The sequence below is a fragment of the Temnothorax longispinosus genome, chromosome 12 (assembly GCF_030848805.1).
Source record: "Temnothorax longispinosus isolate EJ_2023e chromosome 12, Tlon_JGU_v1, whole genome shotgun sequence".
In the NCBI taxonomy this organism is placed as follows: Eukaryota; Metazoa; Arthropoda; class Insecta; order Hymenoptera; family Formicidae; genus Temnothorax; species Temnothorax longispinosus.
The window spans coordinates 5,352,675-5,379,933 of NC_092369.1; the positions used below are offsets into that span (position 1 = coordinate 5,352,675).

The 27,259-nt window shown below is 37.1% G+C and overlaps 1 protein-coding gene across 4 annotated transcripts in view; it reads right to left on the bottom strand.

Moving 5' to 3' along the window:
* Nucleotides 1-2,059: 2,059 nt before the first annotated feature.
* The window catches only part of Alpha-catr (alpha-catenin related), a 48,033-nt gene continuing 22,833 nt past the window's right edge, over nt 2,060-27,259 (bottom strand). For 3 of the 4 annotated variants that reach the window (XM_071795394.1, XM_071795391.1, XM_071795393.1), the window contains 10 exons: nt 25,832-26,021; nt 17,634-17,911; nt 17,291-17,533; nt 15,788-16,051; nt 15,201-15,452; nt 14,551-14,710; nt 14,346-14,464; nt 13,863-14,192; nt 11,091-11,297; nt 2,060-8,879 (listed from right to left, as the gene is read on the bottom strand). In XM_071795394.1, coding sequence (XP_071651495.1) covers nt 8,727-8,879; nt 11,091-11,297; nt 13,863-14,192; nt 14,346-14,464; nt 14,551-14,710; nt 15,201-15,452; nt 15,788-16,051; nt 17,291-17,533; nt 17,634-17,911; nt 25,832-26,021 — 2,196 coding nt within the window. In that variant the 3' untranslated portion in view covers nt 2,060-8,726. Of the gene's footprint in view, nt 8,880-11,090; nt 12,387-13,862; nt 14,193-14,345; nt 14,465-14,550; nt 14,711-15,200; nt 15,453-15,787; nt 16,052-17,290; nt 17,534-17,633; nt 17,912-25,831; nt 26,022-27,259 lie in introns of those variants that run through there. The other variant, XM_071795395.1, reaches the window with a different exon arrangement.

A 27,259-nucleotide genomic window follows, 5' to 3' on the forward strand; every position in this document is an offset into this window, starting at 1 on the left:
TATTTTTTATTTTTATTGTTTATTTTTGCCATATTTTTTGTACATATGAAACTGAATTTGCAAAATTTTTATTGGATATGGGAGATGGCATATTAAATGATGCTAACGATAATATACAACTTCCAGATTATTGTATTGCACCCATTAATGCTGATATTGTAGAAGATATATATGGTGATCTAATACGAAATAAAGAATTTAATAATATGGCTAAGTGTGCGATACTTTCTGCAAGAAATGCTGATGTAGATGAAATTAATAAACGAGTTGTCGAATTATTAGATATATCTGAAGAACGAATTTATACAAGTACAGATAGTACTGAAAATTGCGATGATAACGGTGACATTGGTGACGTTTTATTGCCAGAATATTTAAATACTTTGTCTCCGTCAACTCTTCCTCCTTACGAATTGCGTTTAAAACCGAATTGTGTCATTATGTTGATTAGAAATCTTAGTATTAATGAAGGTCTTTGCAACGGCACTAGATTAATGATTATAGAACTTGCGGATCATTTATTAAAATGCGAAATTTTAACAGGTGATAAAGTAGGAGATATCGTTTTCCTAAATCGTATTACTTTGTATTGCGAAAATGTATATCCTTTCACTTTTAAAAGAAGACAATTTTCGATAAAATTAGCTTTTGCTATGACGATTAACAAGTCACAGGGTCAGACATTTGACAGAGTAGGAATAGATCTTCGCAAAGATGTTTTTAATCATGGGCAACTTTATGTTGCCCTTTCACGAGTTAGATCTTGGGAAGCATTAAAAATTTATCTTGGCAGTCAGCGGAATAATGAACAAGTTAAAAACTATGTATATAAAGAAATATATGTATGATTTCTCTTTCTTTCAATTTTAATATGAGGATAGTTTTTTGACATATATAATTATTTAGGATGTGTGCGTATATTATTAAAAATGTACAGTGTTAAACAATAAATGGTGCTTGATATATATTGATATATATATATATATATATATGTATGTATGTATTTATTATTATATACAGGGTGTATCATTTTAAGTGATTCAGCTGAATATCTCTTAAAGTAAAAGAGATTGGAAAAAATGTTCCAGACCAAAGTTGTATGGTTTCAAGGGGTACATAAGATGGTGTCATTAGTTTTACCTTAAATAGTTGCTTGAAGGTCACGTAAAGGTCACCTTTAATTTTTTAAATAGAACCACATACTTTTTATTACATATGACAATAGGTCGACCTTTAATACATCCTCTTGAAATAGATGCTTCTCCACAATCGGATGTATAGTAAGCCCAGAGGTGAGAACATGTTTTAAATAATGTATAATAATAGGAAAAAGATTAATGCAATACTAAAATACTTTTCATATGCACGTAATATTCACATTATTTCATCAATACGTTTCTATACTTTTTTGTATGCTTTACAACTTAAGATTAATAGCTCTTTATTTACGTGTTATTAAAACTTATTGATAGCAGATTATGTATTAATTAAAAATATATATAGATATATGTATATAAAATTTTTTTAATGCATTTTTAATCATTGAAATGCTAAATCATTCAAGTGCTAAATGACATTTATACTAAATTAGGATATCGCGATTGAATATATTGAAGAAACTGAATTGGGACGATCTAGGAGGTACAGTTCTTCTAGTGATCAGGTAATAAAGTAATAACATAAATTAACATATTCTTTAATTTGCTCTCGATCACTAAAATCATTTGGCAACTCACAAGATATAATTATGATGAAATATAAATAATTCTATCAAATGGGACAAATATAAAGATCTTAAATATACGAAAATTTTATTTAAACTAATCTAAATAATCTAAAATTCTAAATCCGATCTAAATCCGATTGTGTTGTATATTATTATATATATTCAGAATAAATAAAAGATTAGTTTTTTTTTATCTATTAATATTTTATACCAATAATATGAGATGGAAACAAAACGGACGATTTCATGGGACTGGCGATGGGTGCAGGAGCGAAAATACCTACGTGGGACATAATGGGACTGGCATCTCGGTAATTCAGCAGCACATTTACGTTTCGGGTACAATAGTTTATTTTCATTGTCCTCTTCAGCTCCAGTACATACAATACTCGATATATAATGATTCAATAATGTCATTAAATACGAAGTACGAAATCTATCTAAACGCTACGTTCTCTATAGATCGGTACTTTGTCTCGTCTCTTTCATATAAATGAAAAAACGCTCGATACGTAATTATTGACACGTATTAATATATAGGTATAGGTAAGCGTCTTGTCTTTCACGTTATCATAACTGCAAAGCGTCGGAACCTACCCTTGCGAGATAACGTAGATATACCACGGTACATATTTTCATAAAAATTTCACCCTTGCTACGTGACCGCTTACATGTGTGCGTATCTCGGCTAAAGTCGTTTTTATGAAAGTTCGTAAAAACATCAAGCATCGATGGGAAGACCGTATTTCTTTCGAAAGGTTAACACATCTCGATATACGTTCGCGAGCAATACGATTATTTTGCCCTAAACGTGAGTTAGAGCCGTCGATTTTTTAATTAACCTAAGAGAAAAAAATTTCAAAAATAGCTCGACAAAACCAAAAATTTAATTGATCAATACGTAACATACGTGAATAAATAAAATTTTAAATAAATTAATAGTTTGTTAATACGTTAATTACTGTCAATTTTTTTTGTTGATAGCCTAGACAAAATTGTTGTCCATTTTTGACAATAAAATACGATTCTGATTTTTTAACACGTAGTCGAGTTGCCAGGTCGATTGAGCATTTTTTCGAGGTTTATGGCTTAAGTTAATGTTTTTTTTTAAGGTTTTTTGGGTCGTAGAACAAGAATCTGTAAATAGTTTTTTCGTAAGTCGATACAATAAAAAGTTATTAACAATTTATTTGTTTAAATTGCCTTAGCGATCAAACTATACGTCTTATAAAAAAATAAACTGGAGAAAATTTGTTTCTTTTTTCACGACGAACAAAATGGCGTTTGAATTTTTCCAAAATCTTGATTATTGACCACATGAGTTTTGCTCCTTTAATTTTAATTTAATTTATTTTTTTTTTGCATTTTTTTAAATTTTTTTATTTCCGTCAATAATCAAGATTTTGGAAAAATTCAAACGCCATTTTGTTCGTCGTAAAAAGAGGAACAAATTTTCTCCAGTTCATTTTTTTATAGGATGTACAGTTTGATCGTTAGGGCAATTTAAATAAATAAATTGTTAATAACTTTTTATTGCATCGACTTACGAAAAAACTATTTACAGATTCTTGTTCTACGACCCAAAAAACATAAAAAAAAACATTAACTTAAGCCATGAACCTCGAAAAAATGCTCAATCGACCTGGCGACTCGACGAAATCGACGTCGCTTTACCCGCAAATGTATACTGCAACGGCTGTGCAAAGTAATGTTAACGTACTTTCCTTCAGATAAGATAAGCACAAACGATAGTAACACGTTTTTTTCAAAGAAAAAAAAAATCATATTAATCATTTGAAACAAAAGTAATATATATGATATCAAATATCTTCATTATATGTTTAAATAAATATTTTTCCTCAAAACGACGTATATTGAAAAAAAGATTCTTCCTGTTGTTAGACTTTTTTTTCGTCATTTCTTGTGTTCGTTATAGAGACTATTCCAGAACTATTGCACTGTTTTCTTAATGACGTAAACTTTGATAATTTAAAGTTATTCCTTTTTCAGCCGGATTTAAAAAGTCACATTTTATAAGTTTTTTCGCAACTCGTCTTAAGTCTCAGAAAAACTTGTATTAAGAAAAAATTGACTCTAAATTGATCACAGTTAAAATAAAAGGCGCGATAGTTTTGGGATATCCATATATGTTATATCTAGGGGCGCACGTGAGACGAGTATGCGCGTACGTATGCTATGAACAATCTTTTATCGTGAAGAAATCTAAAGCATCTAATTTCGAAAATTGAGGTAGTATCATAGGGGAAAATGGATTTGGTGGGCTGTGTAGGCAATCCGAGACATTGATAATGGTAAATTTTTTAAGGATCAATCTCATTGTATATAAGAGGTATTAGCAATGTGCCAAATTATCTGCGCAGCCAATCAGGCCCACTCTCCGCTATATTGGATTAGGGACAACATACACACATAAACTATTAAGAACTCTTTTTAACACCGCAATTCCCAACACACTCACGCAAAAATAATCGGACTTGACACCGTGGGGGGAGTTTCAGCACCTCTCATCTGAGATCTCGGTTGATCATAATAGATTTCGATCGTGATTTTAAGCGTTTTTTTCGCGTTTAACGTGCTATACTATCATCATTAATAACGGTACTATGCGAGTGAACTTTACTAGCAAAGTTCTCTCTCTCTCTCTCTCTCTATGCAAAGATCAATAATCTCTATGTAAATTAATGTCGATCGAGTTATATTGTATGCGACGAAAGAACCACTTTGTAGAAAATAACGAAAAACGTGGGAGGAAATATAATAATGTATTATCGTTCTCGAATGTGTTCGACGTACGATACGAATATACTAAAGCTATCTTAATTTTTACTCTCTTTTTTTTATTCCTTCCTCTCTCTTTCTTTCTCTTTCTCGTGTTTATACTCACGAGAAAGTATTATCATCGTATATTATTGCGTAGCCTGCGTAGGACGTGTTCATAGGTACATATGTTTAACAATATATTTACCCGAGCTTCTCTTTTTTCCGTAGATATCGCGCAACCAACTATAGCGCGACGATCATCCATTCTGTTGATGCGTGTGACGCGGGCAATAAAAAATAATAAAAACGCAACATTTACGATCGAACTCGCCCCCGTTTCCCCATAGAAAATATTCGTGCCATTTCATACAAAAAAATTTGAACTTACTCACCATTTTAACGAACGTATCCTAAATTACCGTCTAATTATCGAGCGATAACGTATGATACAGAGTCTGTGTACAAAATCGCTGCGTAAATGTATCCATGTGTATTTGTGTGTGTACGCACGTGCAATATGCACGTACGTTAAAATTTTCACGCCAGATTACAGTTTGCAATGTTTTGATTCGCAAACTCCATATCTTTTCCTACGTGCGATAATAGCGACGATAGTTAATATTTCTACTCTATAGGAACTCGTGAGGATGTCTCGGCTCGATCGATTCGTATGAGGTATGAGGTAATACCACGCGGCCAATCTACTTGTTTTCGCGCTAATGCCCGAAGATATAGACATGTGGTTTATCAACGATTTCAAATCTCACGTGTTTACCATAGTTTATAAGTATTGATATATCGTTCACTCTCAACAGTTTGATGCTAAGCGATAAATCGCATTTGACAAATTGGAATCCGTGGAAAGTTGTAAGGGAAATAGGAAATGCGCGGGCGTTCCAGCATTAAATTGGATTGAGCGATCGTGATGGATACACGCTATCGCGTTGTAAGACGATTATTTTTTGCGCAAACTCTGTATAATACACACACGCAGAACAGTGTGTTCTTTCGTGCACTTACTCGTAGGTACATACGTGAAATGCACGAATGGTCAACGCATCTTCTTTGCGTACGCTTAACGTTGTATATATACAGACGTCGCGCGTGCCGCCGATTAATCAGCGGCTTTAACATTAATAATACTAGGTTATCATTAAATTATTATCGCTTATCCACTTTTATCTTGTTACAGCGATCAGTTCTCTCGCGATCTCAACGTGCGACTGGATTCGTCGATTATTCTCCTTCTTTCTCAAGGAAAAGATAAGAACAGAAACATATTCCGATGTCATTGTTACGCATACGATATATATGCGTTCTATCGCGCAAGAAACACGGTTAAACATGGTTAAACATTAACCGTAGCTTATACAAGAATCGGCCGACAACGTTCCTCATGCCTCTCGCGAATTTTGCCGCACATCGAGGAAAAATCGTGAAACCGTGTTCACGCACAGCGATTTCGCATGTTAGAGTACGTCTCCGGTGTTTCACGCATTCGCGTATACGAAGGAAACTCGACGACTGCACGCGCCCGCGTGCAGTTCACTAACGCGGATTCTACTCGGGTGACGTCTCTATTACGTATTGCTAGAAATTTGTTTCGAACATGTTGGAATTTTTGGGTATTCCATGAATATAGAACACGTTCGAGCTCTTCGGGAACGCGTGATATTATCATCGTGGTGGCGCTTGAGAATCTATCTTCATCGTTACCTCACGCATTGTATACATGTTCGACCGCGTCGTTAGATCGGAGTTCGTTAGATCGCGTTCGGTATTTTGATACAATATTTGGCTCGAATCGCTTCTTTAATCTTTGGACGATTCGCAACAGTCTCAAGGGCGATTCTGCGTGATTGTCGCCATTTTTCGTTTTTCTTTGTATGGCATCGAGAAGGAGTTTTGACGTCGATGACCTCGCGAGAACTTTTATATATTCATACGGTTACAAATGTCAAATCGGACAGTCCGTTTTGCTCGAGCGACGAAAATTAGGCTGATTCGCAGCTTGCGATCTCGAGTGGTGACAGAATGTACGTCTTTGCCACAAAGTACATCCCTGACCGCCCTGTTGCCGCCCCCAGGTCACCCTCGATAGACCTCCTGCCCCACGATTGTTTGATCTTTTCTATTTCTGCGGAGGCGAATTAAAATTGCAGGTGTTATTTTTTTTGTAGATACCGCGGTTGTGTGATCATTTTGTCTAAAACGATTTTTAATGGCAAGGTCAGTGCCTATAAAGACTGTATCTTTGGATACGTAGATCTGCTATGAGAAATTTAAAGAATGGCGGATAAAAAGTTGTTAGCGAATGTAAGAAAAGAGAGTATCTTTTATCGAGAGTAAAATAAAGATTTTAAACACCGCCACTGTTAAAATTTCTCTAATTAGCTAGTGAATTGAATACAACACAAGAGAAGGGAAAGCCGTTCGTTGGCGCGTGGTTTTTCAAAACGCTTTTCATACACTACTTAAAGGTTTTCATCGGCTTCCGCGAGTGGAGAGAGCTTTTAAGCTTTTCGCGGATACAGTACGCCTTGACGATCACGCGCTAAAGTCATGCAGATGTATGTATGTATATGCGCGAGCTATTTTCTTGCAAATATAATGCGACTCTCTCTCTCTCTCTCTCTCCCTCTTTCTCTCTCTGCATAATCTGTTTACCGAAGTTGGCGTAACACTTCGGGAGCTGAGGTTGAAGCTCGGCAAAGTTTCGACAAAGTTTTCACACCTAAAAGGCACTGCGATCGACATTTTGTTAATTATTGTCGTTGCACCAACTTCTCGATATGGAAGAATGATTTGTTTGTGCGCAGCCATATTATGTTGGCCGAAAAGTTTCACCGCGTTTCCCGCGAGGATAATGAAACGAGATCCAAGTATTTACGAGATATGTCCTTACACGCCGGAAGTGTATCGAGCGACTTTAGCTTAGCGTCGTCGTAACAAAACGTACTGCGTGTTAAATAAACTAAGCTGATTTAGGGCTCGTAGTTGTAATCATAGATTGAAGCTTAATTTTGTAATTCATTAAGCCGATGTACGTATGTTACGGAATGCTCTTAAACACAGCGTTTTCAAATGTAATAACAGGAAAGTGAAGCTGTTATTAATGCAACAGCAGTGAAATGTAACGCTGCGGTAACCTCATTCTGAGAAGTTTTATTACTAAAACGTGAAAACGTAATTTAATTAGACGCTAAGACATATTATAAATGGATTTCTTTGCTCGCGAGTAGCCTTTGCTATTCGATATTTTTAACGACATTTTCACCGATATATTGCCAACGATCAAAGCGTGGATCACGTAATCGAATTAAGGAACAATTTCGCAAACTATATAGACGCGCACATTATTTTATCCGCCACTTTCGCGCTCAACTCCACGTGATACCAGCTCGGCTCGATTTTCCGCTTTCCCACGCCTCGATCGCCACGCGCGGCGGAACTCGACCGTATATAAATAAGCGCTCCCAACTCATTGTTTTCGAGTAAAAATACGTACGTCTGAGACATGAGAACCTGCTCATTAAAACGGCAGAAGCGTGTAAATCTGTTTTTCATTACTATAGAAGTTAGAGTACACAAGTAATTTTTCGATTTGGCGAAACGTACACGTCGACCAAGCATCATCGTTACACTTTAAACGATTGTCCAAACACATCGAACCGTTGCAATATTTTAAGTACATGGGTTTCTCTTCTTTATCGTAAGTCGTTAATCAGTACCGAGACTAACTGGTCGTCTCTGGTCGAAATGTAAGAATATGACCGGTTTGGATCAATCCTAACGTTTCAACCAGGATTCTTTTGCACAGTCAACACTTTCGCGATCGTTCTCATTTTACATCGCGAAGGCGTTAAATTGTGTGTGTGAATCCGTTCTCCTTTCAAATACCAAATCATCAGGGCGTCCAGAGGAACGCTACTTTCCTCACGCACAGGTTCCGAATACCGTTACTACGCGCAATACGTCGCCTCCGCGATAACTGGCGGCCAACGTATCCCGACCAGGCGAGGCACCTCCGAATACTGTATCCCGACGCATGGTCGTCGCGGTACTTGCCGACAGCTCTTGACGGCACGTCCGCGACATCCGGTCGACGTGTACGTCGCTTTGATGGTCGGTGGGGCAGGCGAGGTTCTCCCTAGAAAAGTAGAAAGGAAACCCGGGTGCGGCGAGCGTCCCCCTTGGCCCGTCGGGCCATTCCAAACTGTCAGACGGACGGGTCGCTGCCGGGGGCGGAGCCCGTCTTGCTGCCGTCGACGCCAACTCCGCCACCGTCGCCGTCAGCTCCCCCGCCCTCTCCGCCCCTGTACGGCGAGCCGCCGGCCCCGCGCGCCGACAGACCTCGGAAATCCAGGTTGTACTGAAAAGACGTAGGAAGACGAAAGGTTATTATATATCGTACATGAGACGCGAGCCCCCGGCGCGCGGCGGGCTCTCGCTCGCGGGGGTCACTTGGGAGATCGAAAGATATCGAGCGGAAGCTCGCCGAAAGTCCTAGGTCCTAGACCATCTGACACGAAAAATTGATGCGTGTCTCTAAGACCGAATTTCTATTCGGTTTTCCCACGAGCTTCCGATCGAAGGATAATAATGTTATGCTTCAAAGTTTTAGCATTCGAAAGTTATTAGAGATATGTTAGATATGTATATTCTCAAGAAGATGTCACGCGCGTGCTGTTGCACTGTTACGCTCTTGCCGTCATACTTGGCGAGTCTGTTTGTGATCTAGTATATAACAAGGATCGTATACTCTGACAAAGATACAACGAATTAATTTTAATTCAATGTGACATTTTACGTGATACATATTGTAATTACTTCGGAGAATTTTTATTGCGTCGAACAATAAAATACAATAATTTTTCTGTAAAGATGATATTTGTTTGTCAGAGTATTTGAGATTATTGCAGGAAGAAATATTAGATTTTATTACGAGATACATGGTGTAGCCATTCCTGTAAAGGTAGCTGAAAATGGATTAATTCAAATCGATTACATGATCATATCACTGGGTAGATCTGTCATGGGTATTGGTATATTGTGTTGTATCGTTAAATCGAAGCGAAATTGGTGCACACGCGAGTTATTTAAAAAGAAAGAAAAGATTAAAAAAAAAAGCTGAAAATAATGTTAATGTCAGCTATAATAAAGTCTAGAGTAAGGTAAAGAATGAGAAGCCGCGAAGTTAAAAGCTAAAAGACAATGGATTCGTCGTAATATCGATCGTAACGTTACTTTTCAATAAGTATAGCGAATGATTAGAATTAGGTAATCGCAAAAACAATCTGTCGATCTCTATGTATCCTGAAATTCATTCTGAAACTCGTGCCAAGGAAAGAGACAGTGTTGCAATCTTTCTGTCGCGATAAAAATACGTGTTATTGCGAGTACGAAATTACGACGATTCGATGTAATTAATAGCGTGATCGAAGTTCGAAATCGGGTGATTCAGAATAAAACGAAGAAGCTGAAATGAAACCAAGGTCGAACCTGTACGAAGAAAGTGTAGTGTTCTCGACGTGTGCGTGCGTGCGTGCGTGCGTGCGCGTGAAACGACAGTGTCACGTGCCACGTGCCACGTGCTACGGCACGACGTATTACACAAGGCTGCTATTATCTCGGTAGCGTTGCGTGTTTTAAGTGCTGCAGTTGTGCGTGGTGCAGCTGCAGTTGGAGAAGCTGCAGATTCTGCAGGCAGTAGGATGGCTGCTGCGTTCCGGGCGTTGTGTACGGTAAGACGGACGGATGCACGAAGGAGCCGGAATTTCGGGACAACCCAGCATTGGGGTGCCCCGGGCTGTAATTGAAGGGGAGCAGGGACAGGCTCAGGCTGGGGGGTGGTTTCAGGATACTGTGAAATTGCGCGGACGTGAGTGGATGGGGTTGCACGTAAGGGCTCGTGGAGGGCAACAATTGCGGGCTAATCGGATACAAACAATCCTCTTCGGCCTGGCCGGGCACCGTCGTCGGGCTGAGCTCCATGTATTGCGGCATGACGAGATTGTGCTAGGTGGTGAATAAGAATGGAAGGCGATAGACGTACAATCGATTTTTTTAGCCTGAACGCGTGTCTCTGCGTCTTAATTCGACTCTGGCACCTGTGCGAATACTTGAAACGCGATCTCGCAATATGAAAACATTGATTCGATAAAAATGAAAATATTTCATGCCGATGGCGATCAATGTTCCGATACAACAAACATTCGCACAGGATTGATACATTCTAAAGAGAATTTCATAATCTCTTAATTTATATTATTTCATAAATAATTTTTAATGTCATTTTTCATAATTACGTATATATATAGATATCTCTGTTATCGTTTTATATACACATAAATGGCCCCGAAGGGCTAAAGCTACCTGTAAATATAGAATTGGCTGAATTAGCTGACGTTTTATAAGAAACACAGTAGTAAGATATATCATGAATAAAAATATACGTTGGACCGTACACAAACTTATCCAATACAGGCAACCCCTCAGTCATAGAAAAAAATCGCGCGAAAGCATGTCTTCGTTCATTTAGGAAATAGATTAATTGGGCATATCGAATATTCTCATGGCTCACCTTTGTGGCGCAGACGAAACACGTTGCGACCACCTTCGAGATCACATTCATGAGATTTTTCGTTTCTTGTATGACATTGTCGACCTTCGTAAAAGTGGCGGCCTTGCCGACGGTAGGATTCTTCACGGTGAATTGCAGTTGCTGAACGTACGTCGGCACTCGATCCAGATTTTCCAAGAGTTCTTTCTTGTGCGGCCCACCTGGTACCTGCACCCATGTAACATCGTATACAAACTTACGTTTTCGTTCGTATCGCAAGATAAACTTGTTCGCATTTAATTTTCAACGACCCACTAATGCATAAAAACATTTGGCACTAGCATTTAATTACTAATAATAATAGTAGTTTTGAAATAATAATATATTGATTGAAAAATAAAATTTTCTAAAATTAAAATTTTATGTTATATTTATTCTCGATGTATTGTATGTATGTATATCTAAGAAATATTTTTTATTCTTTAATGCTTAATTTAATAATCATTTTCACATTAAAATATTTAGGTATACACATAAGTTCGAACAAATAACTTGGAGCATTTGTTATTATATCCACTTTTAATGTTTACGATTTCATTATAAAATAAATACAGATTGACGAGTAATTATACATAGATTAACAATCGTTGAAAATTTCTGAACGCATTTATCTTACGATATTACTTCTGTTTATATTTAGCCCATTTCTTAAAGATTCTGTAAAGCAAGATGCCTGATTCTATTGTTGGTAGTTTATTAAATTACTAATAATAAATACTTTGTAGTATGTAGATACTCAGAAGTTTGCATCTAAGAAGTTAACAGAAAGATCGTCTATCTGTCCTAGGAGAACACAATGCAAAACTTTCAACGGAATATAAAAAGATTTCTCGATATAGAATATCAAAGTGACTGTGTGAAGTGGCAGTGAAATAGTACAGACCTTGTTATTTTTGCAAGCTTCCTTCATATGAATTTTGTCTTTACGAGACAAAATATTATATTAATGATCAAATGTTTTCGAGAAGAAACGAATAAGTTTCAGATTTTAATTTTTCTTAAAATTTAATTTTCGATATCTGATTAATATTATGTATATTATGGCGAAACATATAATACATATATTACAATAGTATTTAATTATGTACATAGATATTTGTTAACGAATATTGTTTGATAAAACGTGCAATGATGGAAGCTAGCAAAAATTGTGAGACACAATACTCATGCCCCAGATAGTGGAAGGAGAGGGACCACAATGCACATAGACGTCGTCCATAGACGGAAGCATTCCCGTAGCATCTAAAACACACCTTACTAATCGTACACAAAAAGTCGTAAATGTATGTACATAAAATAGATTTACTAACGAAATCATGAACGTTCATTATGACAGTTGAAATGGCATGACACGCGGACGCGAAACGTACTCTAATTTTCAAAACAATTAAATCGTATCCCGAGAATCACAGTACAAACAGAAAGTTTAAAATTTAACGCGAGTTTTTGAATATTAATTACATTTGGACATGATTTTTATATGAGCATAATGAATCGTCACATCAGTTTATGATGACAAATAGCTCTTTCTTAAATGTTAATTGTAATTGTTTCCAATATCTTCATACTTGTTGACATTTTATATAATTCTCTATGCTATTCGTAACGATCAATAGGAAAGTCTACGTGCGTGATATGTTGCATAGCAAAATACGTATACAAACATAGTTATGTACAAATGTAATGACAACATTCAACAACAGTAGAACATTGACGTCGCAAAGAGAGAAAGAGAGAGAGAGTGATTTGTTAAGGCGAAAGTGATATCTATTAGTTGAAAAGGATCTAAAGTAAAGAGAGAAAAAGTTACCTGGATGGAGGCATTCAAGAGCGAGGGTATAAAAAGGATTGTATATAATACAGAATATATTACAAGGTTAGCGCGTCTTGTTGTTTCTCTTAAGAAGAGTATAAAGAGAGACCAAAGTGGTTTCAGGTGACTATATATATTCGGCCTAGCTAGGAGGGGTTCGAAATAGGGTAGCAAACGTGTTAATTCGAACATGTCTAATGCTAATAACGCATGTCGAAGCTACTTCTGGTCTGGAAGCTACGTTTATAGTAGCATAAAATAATAACAAGATAGTATAAAGCTTTCACACATACACGTGATATTTTCTATTTTTACATCTGTTGAAATATTCTAATTTTTTAATTTTGTCATCTCTCTATCTACTGGAAGAGTTACGATACATAGTATCGATTTCGATATTTCACCTTCGTGTTTCTCGAAGTAATCAGAACGTAAGCTTTATAATAAAATTCAACTAAAATTAAGTAGTATATATCAACATACCGATGTATATATCTACTTTGAACGTATCGTAATATAAAACATATGCGAATATTTCTATATTTCTACGATGAATAGTCTCTTATTGAGCATTGAAATAGTAACGATTATTGTTAGCATCTACCAATGAATATTTGATAATAATAGCGTGAATTAAAATATGAGTAAATTTTTCATGCAGACTCGATGCAGCTTCGACGTTGCGATTTACGAAGAAACGAAACTCAATAGCGTAATGTATAAGTAAGAAGATTTCCAATATAGCGAGGATTAAGAAACGCGGAATCAAGTCCAATATAGAGTCCGTATAATAAACAATGGTAAAAGAATGATCATAGAAGTAAGGGTGATATATAGATATATCAACATCAGTCCAATTAAAAAAACATGTGTCATCTCTTTTTTGATCTACGTCGGCGTGTTAGCCGGCCGCCACGTACCTGGTAACTGAATTGTCTCACAACTTTGTACAATCTGTTTGCCTCCTCGGCGAAATACTCAGCTTGGGTGAACAGGTCCTGGGTAGTTTTCAGGGCCCCTTCGCCTCGCGTGAATTGGTACATCGAGAATGCCATCGATGACATGTTCTTCGCCCGCTTCACAATGTCGTTGTTCTCTTCCAGAGCGCTTCCGCTCTCCTGCCATTTTTCCGTCTCGGCATCCATCTCCGAAGTGATCAACTTCATCTCGAGACCCGCTTTGGCGATCTTCGCCTGCTCCTCGCTGTCCAACCGCACTGGCTTTAGTGGCTTGCTCGTCGTGCCGTGTTTCTGAAATGAATCATACTATTTATTTCTCACTCATTATATCTGACGAGAAACAACTCAAATAGCGACGTTTTCTTTTTTCTTTTAATTAGGAAAAATATATATATAATATATAGAATCCATTGATCGTTTGTGGAAATGATTGTTTATGCGTACCCCTGGCCGCGGCAAAGACATGTAAACCTGCTTCTCTGGCCGGTTTTGACTGAGTTCCAAAACATCTTTCGCTACTGTCGTCACGTCAGTCATGAGCCATTGCCACATGTCAGCAAATACTGTAAAACATACAAAAACGTTAAATGACGTAGCAAATATCGTTGTTACAACATCAGTGGATTATTTAAGTATTTATATGGCTTACCTTCGAGATTTTCTTTAGCTATCTTACTGGTGGGATGCCTAGCTAGCGTGTGCGCGGCCGTTACGACCTGAGGACCATATATTCTTAAGTTGATCTCCGTGAACTTGGCCGACACTTGCAACGATTCCGAAAGTGCAACGTGTCTTAGAAGTTTGCATACCTAGAAGAAAGAATACGTTGCAATAAGAATTGTATAACAAATAAGAAATTTTATTCGTAGACTATCGATAAAGAATTAATCGTGTATTCTAATCTTTGTGTATAATCGTATTGGTAAAATCATTTCAAAGTCACGAAGATCTATTATTATTAACATCGGACATTAGTAATAAATTAGTACTGACGTACTAATTCACTTAAAGTTAGGCGTGGAATAAATCCAGTTAGGAGCTGTAACTGATTATAATCTAGAAATGATGAATGGCAATCACTGCGTACTATGTCTATTGTCCAGTAAATCACTATGTATATTTTAGAACCACTCGATGCAAAATTAAGGCATGCGCATTTTTAGCGTGAGAATCACGTCGTAAGTCGATAATATTTCTCGAAAAGACCCCGTTATTTGTGGGCTTTGAGCTTAGAATGCACGTGGGGACACGAACGCGGGTCGCGGACACGCGGTGCGTGGGCCATGTCTGGGAGCTTACTTCGAGAATGTGTTCGATATACTCGTGGAACCTGTCGCTGCTCTCCTGCAGACGGTCGATGTCATTGGCCAACGCGAGATTTCTGATCGTTGACACGAGTTCCTGGCCGGCTTTTGTCACTTGGCCAAGATCGCCGGCCTGTTCCATCGTCGTCGAGCTGAGTTGCTGGCGAAGATCTCTGGTCGCCCGTAACACACCCATTACCGCTTGTTCCATTTCTGAGCTAGGTGAACCCCCGCCGCCCTCGTAATTCTGACGGAACACGATGCCCATTATTTTATATTTTATCGCTGTTTAATTTATTAGGAAATATTTTTCATTCGGGGATCGCGCTATTCGAAATATATTCCGTCATTTTTATCCAACGAATAGAATTTATTGCAAACTACGTTCTTTGACTTAATTTCTTTTGGTAAGTAAGTTACGTACTTACGTAGTATTAAAAATTATATGTTTTAATTTTACATTTCAAGTCTTATTACAATCAGTAGTGTTAGACTTTTCTGCGCATTCCTACACGAGCATTATTAAATAACATTTAGTCGCGCATTTTCTTGTAAAATAGAGCAAAAACTCTATTAACTCACCATACTATTGCCGATCCGCAAGAGTGTATTGAGCTCGAGTTTCGCGCGATCGCAAAGCAGAAGGATATTTTCTCTGTGCTCGTGACTCGTATAAGCGCTGTCGGTGAAGTCTTGCGTTCTCTCGACCACTGTCTCGAGCGCCGATGTAAGTGTTTCGCGACAGCCCGGTCCCAGTAGGGTCATCCTCGTTGTTTCGACGAGCCTTTCGAAGTGTTTCAAAGCTGAGCAAACGGTACTACTATCCCAGTCTTCCTGCTGCGGACTCTGCAAGTAACGGCAAACGTAAAAGAAATATCTTTTTCGTACAGCGACGTCCTTCCCTCATGCAAAAGAGCCTTCTTCATTATTTCAACATTTAAAAATAGTTATATATAACGAACGAGTCCGGATACTTTCGCATAACCACATTTTATAATGTTTGAAAACACCGATGACAGAGATGAATATTAGACACGATACAAATATTAAATCTTTTAGAGAGATGCCACGCTCGGAAGCGTTCCACTTGATCAGATTGTCTACAATCACTCCAAAATCGATTATGTCGCGCAGAAAGTGGGTAGTACTTAAGTGTAAAATACAAGGATATATATATATATATATATATATATATATATATGTATTTTTCTAGTACGGTTAAAGGTCGTTCAGCGTGACCCAACTCTCCGGCGCGCGGCGCGACGTTGTTTCTTCAAAGACTCGAGAGGTTTTCGGAAGCGCCGACAGTACATACACGTAAAATATTCCTCATTTATCTCACGCTAAAAAAAATCTGGCACGGAAAGCACCACGCGCGTCAAAGTGCCGATATGTAAATGCGAGTGCACAATTTGGCACGATGCGAATAATCATTCGCAATCTTTATGATATGACGTGTCGTTTATGGCACGACGATTACGATTTCGCTTCCGCGATAAAAACTTCTCATCGTTGGTTTTGGATGACGGTTGGAGTTTTTATAAACTCTCGTTATGAAATCGCGATATTCGTCAGCAATTTAATTTCTAATGTTTATCTATTTAATTTTAGGACATACGTTGAGGTGTGTGAGGTGATTTATGATTCACGATTTTTTAAGCTATTTTTTAGTGATATCACTGTACACACGTGTATGTAATAGTTTCGGCATAATACATTTCTTTTAATTCCACGAGTGAAATCTGTGTGTATAAATGCTTTATGGAAAGTCAATGTAGCTTATTTGGGAATCGCGATTATTACAAGCGTTTCTTGGCAAGCTTTAATATGAGAATATTCGCGTCGGTAATTATTTTTTTCTCATTATTTTTATATTAATTCTTCACGTGTTCGCTATTTTGTGTTGTTCTGTAAATTGATATCGCGAATAGATAAATATCGAACTAATATCTCGTAATTTTATAAAATATTTGGTTACTCTCTTAGTTTTATTAAATTTTATTAATATTAACACGACGTCCAATGAAAAATATTTTCATCGTCAAGCGTGTATAAAGAATCGAAACGAACAGCTTGACTGCTTACCTGTGAATTCGAGTAGGACTGAGATTCGCTGCAGTCTAATACTCCATCCTTGACAACGTAATGTATCAGATCCATCGCTCTTCTCATTTGGCAAAAAACGGTGTCTCTGTTCTCCTTAGCGGATGGACATTCAGGATGCCTTAGACATGTCTTGCTAGACGTGAGTAGCATCATGGTGCTCCTCTCTAACACTTGTCGAGCCGCTGCCATCTGCGCGCGTCGCCTCTCATCTTTGAGATCATTCTGAAAATGAAATGTAACGTTTAATCGAGTCACGGTTGTATTACGGAAGTTAGTACGAAACTCATGAATGAAATATCGCGTAGCAAGAAGGAAATCTCACCTGACGATCACCCGTTAAATGCGCCAACTCGACCATCTCTCCTCCAAATTGGCTGAACGCCTTGACGAATTCCGTGAAATTCGAGACACTTTCGAGGCGCCCGAGACTGCGGGCGACCTTATCCTTGGCGTGAAGCACGTGATTGACCACGACGATGTCTGCCAGGAGGAGGACTTTTGTCACTGAGCCTAGGAGACATCTGGCAGCTCTTACGACGGAGCCTCGGTCAGCCAAGCTGTCTTCCAAGGCACATTCGCATAATTTCTCGATTGCTGAGCCTAAATGTAACATAATCGATTGTCAGATTACATTTTTTAATTTCCATTTCATACATATCTGCAGAAATTAAAATATATGTAAAATAATAATCTCTTCTATATATTAATTCCACGGCAAAGTTTAATTTTTGAAAGAGAGATCGATTGGACTACGTTCGAGCGAGTGTGACGGAACAAGGAATACTGATGAATTAAACATCTCGCCTTTTTATCGTGTGTCACCGTAAAATTGGAGTAACTGATTTAATTATGACTGAGCCCCTTGACTTAAGTGCGACGGCTACTCTTGAACGTAATTGGGTGCTCTTGAACGATCGTACGTAGTTACTTTGCACATTTGCTACGTTAACTTAAGCTTATCGTTAAGTTATAGAAAAACTTGGATAGCCAATATGCAGCACTGTTAATTATTTTTATTTATTTGAAATCTCCATTATCGGAATTTTTAAATTTAATATTTTTTAAACGAGTGCATAATGTTCATAATATTAAAAGAGTCAGAATAAAATTGAAAAGAGTAATTAATATTAATTAGTACATAATTTATTGATAATGATATAAAATCGTTCACAGCGTCCTTTCTAGCAATATGATATATTGTCAGAAATCAATATATAAATTTACATTAAGGAACTTTTTCCAAGTTGCACTTGTGCATAACGTTTTCTAATAATATCATCATCGATCGGAAAGACTTGGAGTGTGGGACGTAAGGGTAGCTGTATCATTAAATAATTATTTTCGGAATTAGAGAGCCGTAGTTAACGCGAAACACACGATCGCTACTGGCTATTATCTTGTATTAATTGTTCATCGCCATTAGGAGCTCGCGAAATTCTAAAGGTAAACTGCTCTAGGGAGAATCGATGAGAGAACACGTGATTATAACCAGTATACTATTTGTTCCTTTATATCAGGTACGTACGAGAAAACGCGGGGATTAGGTGTTGAGTAGAATAGATAAAATTTATCTGTGTCTACAAATTCCCTGTAGCAATGTTCTATCGTTCATGTCGCAAGCTTTCCGTTAAATCCTATTCATCACGTTACTTCTCCGAACGGTTCTTCATCAACTTAATGTTTATAAACGTTTCTCATAGGTTACTGCAAATTATCTCTGTTGATACCTCAGCAGAGCTCGTTCAGAGCTAATTTACTTGATATTGTATCATAGATACTTTTCTTATTGTTTAACGAGAGACTAGCACCGCTTCATTCTTTTTCATTTCAACAGTGCGAACTGAATATTCAATGCAATGACTAGTGATATCACAATGTTCTCTTTTTATATGCTATATTCTTTTAGAAGGCAAATCGCTCATATCGTCCTATCGAGCTGATTAGTATAGCGATGCCAGCATGTAAGATCAGTCGGTTCGATATGGAATCCTTATAGCGTTTTATATAGATTAACTGTTACGTAAGTACGCAGAGAACTTGACCTAATTTAAAAATCAAAGTGCATTGATTTCATACGATTTCACGTAACCTATATATATGTTCCGATGAGATTATTATTCCGATAAGTTGATTGTTTTCTACGTATTTATGAGCAAAATTATAAGCAATTTAGAGCCAATGATTCTATATTATCTGTATTTCACAAAGCATGAAAGAAACACATGTCAATGGATAAAAACTATTTTTCTTTTTTTAATTTAACATTTTACTTAATTACTACAAAATTAATTTTATGAAAAAGAAATAATAATAAACGGTTGATGTAATAATATGTAGGCAAACTATTTTATTAATAGAATTGCCTGCCCCTAATTTCGATCTTTAGTGAAATATTTTTGAGCGCAACGAAGTAAATAGAGCACACACGTCAGTTATCTCGATATTGGTATCGCGATGCATCCACTGGAGGATGTATTGGGGTGGATTGCAATTGGAGAGATTGCTCGGATGCGACGCGCAGAAGCATGTCCTAGGAGTGCGCTTTTCACGATTCATGCACGGGGCAAAATACATCGGATCGGGATAAGCACGTCAAACTTGAGATTGACATTTACGCTTTTATTTCTTACTCACGAACGAAAAAAACTGTATTTTTTGTTTGATTTATTACGATACGAACATGTGAGGAAATCAAATTATTGTTATGAAATACGGTCCGTGAATTTTGAACAAACTAAGTTTTCCGAGATGCGTATCAATCGCTTAATTGCTACCCCTGTAACTTTCTACTGGCACGCGATAATGTTGAAAGAACAATTATGCGTTGCTTTAGTTCGCGTGATAAGGAGAGCTCCAGTCACACACATATAAGCGAATACGTTGTTTTGATGATAACGTGTAACTGTAATTATATATAATGCTGTGATTTATTTCTGGATTTGATTATGGATATGATATCCATATTACGTGGCATTTCAGATTCTCTGATTTCTTCTTAATATATAGCAATCTTGCAGTAATTAACCGAATAAAATCTAAATTTAAAAAAGAGAAATGGTTTTTGTGCTTGTTCAAGCTCGGGAGCTTCGAGCTTCCTATCTCACGAAGTGCTGAAAAAGTTTTTATATATTTTATTGATATTTTTATTACTCTAAATTTTAGTCTATTTTGTGAATGTAACATGTATTTGCACAGGTAATCGATTTGGTGTTGTTTATTTTGCATGCGAAAAGTATCTTTAGGAAAGTTGTTCCAACATTATCAAGAGAGCATTACTCTCTTTATATATAATATGGCTTTGCAATTGTGCAAGCGTGAAACGGTACGAGTGGTTTTGCGTTCATCATCAGTGAATACCATTAAATTGTCGAAGTAAATAGCGTGGAACGACGTTTTATGATAACTATGATAACGCGAGTTTACAAACGATCAATGACGATGAATGTGACTAATGAATCACTAACTTTACTCGTTAGCGGAACGTTTATCCGCGTTTACCATCAGTCCGCGTTGCTAAATCGTTCCGATATTTACATTTACATTACGCTTCTTCGTTAATAGTATCTCACTTTATTTATACAATACAGACGATTTTCGTTTATACAGTTTTTTATGTCAGTTTGCGCAGTGTAATCTAATTTGTTATTTCTTTCATCGGTTTTTTTGATGGCCCTATCTGAACGGGACTTTTTACTGTTTGTTATTATAAAGTACGCCGAGTGAATTTATATCGCGTTTTTCCCAAGTGACACGTCATGATAAAAATCGCTCTCTTGTGTCCGTATACGCTGCAAGCTGAAAACTTTTTGTTATTCGGTTAGTTCCGTCATAAAAATGGATTCATCACCGTTATGTTGGGGAAATGTCGGCTTATTTGCGCGAAGAAAATTGTGGTAGAATCGTCGGCGTTTGATTTCAAAAGTACCAACGATTGTAGTATCAACTTGATTGATCTGTCGAGAGTTATTTCGTACATTATACTGATTCGATTGTAAAAAATATCAAGACAAAGATAAATCGGTAATATTTATGCAAAGATACATTTATCTTTGTCTATTATTAAAATCAATCGACTATTATTTGACGTCGATTAATATAATCGTGTACAAACGAAATCGGAATTATAAAATTCCCAGCGTGTCTCGATATTACCTGATATTTTCCCACTTCATTAACAGCGCCGACGTATTCCTTCGATTTCACCCCGATGTTCGATGTTTCAATTCTCGGACAATTTATTTTCGCCCTGCGCGCCATGATATTTCCAGCCTCTATATTTGCATGTAACCGTTTTATTGCCAATTATCTCGAATTCGTTCTCTACTTTTGCATTCGTTTCTCGTACATCGTGATTCCGATTGATCATCTCGGTGACCATTTCGCCGCAACGGCGACATGGGACAGAGAAGCTAATAAAGAACAAATGAACAACTATATACATACTTTCAATTTGATATTACGTGCTGCATATTAACGTACCATGAAATGTACAACGGTATCTTCGTAATTCTTTAGTAATTATCACCCGGCTTGAAACGGATGCTGGATATTAAGCGCACAACGTTTGCACTTCCATCACTTTGCTTAAGCGCACTCGTTGTCAGTTGGCAGTGATTACAGTTTGCTTGTGTTTGTAATTAGATAGGTGCGACTATTCCTCAGCGTTGCTTTGCCCTTACCATATGCTGTTTCCCCTGGTAATATATAAATTTGGCATGTCGCCACTTATCTTCTACGGTGGTCGCTTTTCGTTATAATAATGTGTTTTGCTCTCTGTAGCCGCGCGCCATTCTGGTGCACGAGTTTAAATTCCGCGAAGCATCGAAAATAGCGTTATCTTAGGAAAGGCAGCATAACCAACTGTTTAAGCATTCCGTGCAATATCTTGCTTCTTTCATTCGATTTCGATTTCGATTGGCATGCCGCAAACGTATGCGATCTGTTACCTATAGTTGTTACTTAAAATTCTATTTTGTATCTGACAAAGATACAAAGATTTTTAACTTGCTATTTTGAGAAATGACCATTTTCGTGATAATAAAATGGTAGCTCAACCTAAACGCTAAACATACATACGAAGAGTGATCTGTATGCAAAAACCTCTGACAGTTTATACAAATTTGTCGCGTGTTGTGTCATAGTGAATCCCGCAGGCACGATAGCGTTCGCAATTCCACGGTTAGTTACACTTACAGTGCACCGATTTACACGCGATACCACGCGAAACGATTTGTTCAAGCCAGCAGGTAGTAAGCTTGCATGTCTTCGTACGATCGCTGTAATATCGCGGCTCTTTCGACGTTATTTCATTACTTCGAATTGATATGTCTCGCATGCTCCGATAAAATATTCTATTGTACATAATCTAGTAATCGAATTTTCCATCTTATCTATTATCGAGAATTTTTTATCGACACTCTAAAACTCTAAATTCGTCAACACGCCGTTTTTCATTGTACAGAATCCTGTTTGATTTCGGTTGTGACGAAAGCTCGGTTTATTATTTATATTGTATTAATTGTCTTTTTTTATCGACATTTTCTCGAATTGTAGAGCATTCTTTAGTTGAATCTACGTCGAGTATTATTGGTCTTGTCAGTGCGAAAGCTTTCCTCAAGATCTTCAATTTCGTGGCGCGGTACTTTTCACGTTGAAGTCTACCGAGATCGTTTCTTTTCTCTATAGTACAATTCTCCCCGAAGAGCGAACAGGTGTGCTGGAAAGAAATATCCGCGGTCCTTACTTCGGCCGTTATTTCTTCGCTATTTGGCAAAGATACGTCGGGGCTCTTCTTATGTATATGTAGGTATACGTAGGTGGCAAAAAACCGTTCAAGATTTGGTGAAACTAGGTCATCGCACGCGCTGTTTCTACATGGTAGCAGCAGTAAGATTTGTCGTTCTGCAATGTGCAGCCTAGCGTGAAGATACGAAAAGATATAATCTGCCAACGATAAGACTTTGGAGAGTGACGTTCAAAGGTTACGAGCCTTATCCTAGCTCGCGTTGAGGATAAGACCTCCTTCTTCCGGTTTGCGTGCTCTTGTCAGCGCAAGGTTGCGTATGAGAGATGCAATTTGTATCTTTTCGATGTTTAACGTTGGCGTTCAAATCCGAGCGATTTGCTTGCGTTAGATTGAATGTAGAAAGATATCTGTTATATAGATTTTTAATTACATGAATTAAGGCTCCTGGTCCCTGAGCCGAGAACTCTGCATTGACGGTAGCGCCGTACCGTCGCGGCAGAAATAAGAACTCTCTCCTCTCACTCTCTCCAATGGAGAATTCTGTCTTGTGACATGTTGACAACCTTATTTTAAGTTGCGATATATTTCTTTATTATTCGCTCTGTACTTGTGCTCTAACGTTTAACGTATTCGTGAAACTCGTAAAATTGACCGTATGGTAAGATTTGCAAGAAATATATATGTGCGGAAGGAACATTCACCACTCCTTTCGATAGTCGTCAAACGGCTTGTTTTCCGTATGTTTAGGCTTCGTTTTATGGCTGTTTGTTTAATGTCGAGGGAAAAGGATAGTATCCGGTCAATTTTTGAAGTGTGCTGAAACGATCTGTCGTGATTTTTTATTGAAATGTCTTTTTATTTCGGAAAATACCGCAACTTAAAATTAGGTGTTTTCCTCGCCTCGATAGTAAGAATCCAATATGGCCGCGGTGACTACCCAGGAGCCTTAACTAAACGCGTTGATAAGAAAGAATTTGTAAGAAATAATCGCGCTTTCTTTTAATTCTTGTCGCGATCGCGTTATTTATAATGCACGGAACAGCACGGAGCGGCATTATATACCTGCCGATTAGAATTTCGTCGCGCACATGATATTTCGCGCTATTCAGAATAGGCGTTGATAACAAGGAATGAATCTCACAAGTTATTTCATTTCGTCGCGATATTTACGGGTGACGATTGTTTTTTTAACGGTCGGATTTGAATATATTTTTGCTCTCACTCTTTCCATCAACGCTAAAACAATTTGTCCGGTAATTCCACGATTTACAATAACACCATTTTTACATGAATGTATGATACTAAAATGTTCGGTAGTTGTGTGAAATATTTAAAAACCCGTAATGTCATACGTGTTTCTATCTATCTTTGTTTCTCTTTTCTTCTTTCGCTTTTCTTAAAAAGCGAATAGACTATAAGATACTAAACTACATGCTAAAAAGAATAAGTATTGGTCATTCCGTGCGTAACGCGAATCGTAAAATCGCGTTGGAGTAATTCGCGATGCGTCCTTTTAAATCTTCGCGAATCAGATTCTTATGACCTATTTGACGAATAGTTCGTATTCGAAGATCTTGAAGCTTACGACTTAGAATGTTAAAAAACAAAAAATGGTTGTATGTTCTACTATTCTATTTTATTATTTTTTTATTTATTCTGAGGATAAGACATTCTTGTAAATAACGCTATAGGATTTTGCAACGCGATAAGATTTTATATTCATGAGCGGCTTTATCGTCCGATTGCGAGTTTATCTGAAGTAATATAATTATTCCAAACATTGGAATAGTGAAATATCTATCTGCTTGAGATAATATTCGCGGAAAAGAAACTGGTGCAAGTATAATGCAAATTGTTCTTGAGAAGAAGATAATCTCAAAGGAGAATATTCAAAGTTTTTAATAAAACATAATCTGGATGAAAGTATTAAAACACTTCAAATTATATCATTGTAATAAAATTTATCAAGATGGAATTTTTGTTATAATATTGCTTGCTTGTGTATGTGTTTATTTTCAAATTTAATAATTAAGCGTTATATTTTTGCATATTTTCTTGAATAATTATTATTGTAGTAAAGTACATTGCGCGTTAAAAATAAAATAAAATCTGAATTTTCTTTTTATACTGCACAATTTTGCGAATTTCTGCATTGTATTGTTCTTTTACTAGATAATACTGCACTATTCTAAAGTTGCTTACATAATCTCCAACAGATGCACGATGTTGGCGTACAAAATACCCAAGTTTTAATACGAATTTACTCTGTAATGTGCAATTGGATATTTGTATTATTCTAACTTTTGATTAATGTACTATTGTAATATTCGCAAGAACATTTGCATTGAATTTGCGTTTATATCGTACTGCATAATTTTCACCTATAAAATTTGTACGTTAGTTTGTTCTATAATGGAATTCACAGTATCACTTTTCTTTACTTTGAATGAAATGTGAGAAATATTGACATTGTTGCAATATATTTTGTTACGAATGGAAATCTTCCGACAGAGTATAACCAATTCGAATGTTATATAGCGTATTCAATATTCACTAATTTATTAAGTATGTATAGAAACGATTAAGTAGTAGAATCTTGTTATAAATCTTTAGATTGCGAAGGGACTCTAACGATTTATGAAGGGTTTATTGTATTTTAATTTTATCAGGTTAGCTTGTGTAAAGTTATTCTGGTTTTTTCTGTTTATAGGTATACAATTTATTTACTATCAGTTTCGTGCCCATTATTACAATTATAAGTATATTACACTTACCCGCAACTCTCGCTTCCTTGCACGCCTCGTACATGTCTTGTTTGATCTCCGGGTTGTCGTCTGCGATAGTTTCGCCAACGGTCACGAATCTCTCGACCGCCAAATTTACCGCCTGGCCGACTCTGGCGACCGCTCGCAAACTCCGGTCCGAGCATAGCGGTCGTTCTCTATGTGAGATTAACGTGGAAATCTGTAAAGATATTGCATTTTGATGAGTGCACAAAATTAAGTCGGAAACATCTATGTGTGTGAAATTCCATTTTAAAACTTTGATATAATTGATAAAGAGTTTAGATTTTTCCTCAAAGGGTTCTGAATTCATATTTATTAAACCTGATTAAACCGCATTTTGTTACTATAATAATAAATACCAAGATTGCGTACCATAAAACTTATCTCTTCGAAATATTTTATGTTTTATAAGATAAAATAAGACGTTGTGAATATATGTATACCTACATGAATAAAAATTATAAATGAAAATGGAGTGAGTCAAATTCGCATTTAATGCAAAAAGGATCGAATGTTCGTAGCTATACAAATTAGTCTATCTCGAGCTGCCGGTGCCATGTATTCCTCGTTTTAATTAACGTCGTCGTCGTCTCGTCTAATCCAGAGCGATTTCAAAAGCAAGTTCGTCCGTATACCGCTAATGGCATATTACACATTTGTTTCAGTCGTACATGACTAGCGACCGCGGTGACGCGTTGCTCGCGTTGCGCGCAGAATTGCGTCATAGTTTGTGCATGGTGGCTTCATAAAACTACGTAACGTGCCTCGAGCATTTGCGAACTGTAGCGGCTACACTGCATTTTCCACACAATTAGATGATGCATTCGTGCGCGGCGCCCGCGCCGCGCCGTCCCTCTCAGAAATATCTACCTCGGTCGAAGGAGGAAAAAGCAATACGGGTTGTAATGTACGTAACATGGAGCGAAGGGACGAACTCGCGGACTATTGTTCTGAGAGATGAATGCGTGCAGACATGCATACGCGCACACATACATATATACAGAGTTGCACGCATGTAAACGATTCCATTCATTCCGATTCGATCGTCTTATGTAAATGAGAGAAATATATGTGTTGACGACATAGCTTCGTTGCGTGTTGATTCACATGCATGCGCGGGAGCGTGAATGGCTACGTGGGATAAAACTATATTTTGCTGCCTTATTATCTAACGTTTGTAATGCATGGCGTCAAAATTTGTCTGTAACAATATTGATTCACTGCTATTTTTTTTCTCTTACACCGATAATCATCTGATATAAGTGGAAAAGCAAACGTTTTCGGTGGCACTCATAAATTATACGGTTGTTTAAAGATTGTATTCTGCTTCCGTTTGTACGAAAAATTAGTAATATTGCAATACAGTACTTTGGTCAGAAAAGTGATAGGCATACAATTATGTATTTTATTCGATCA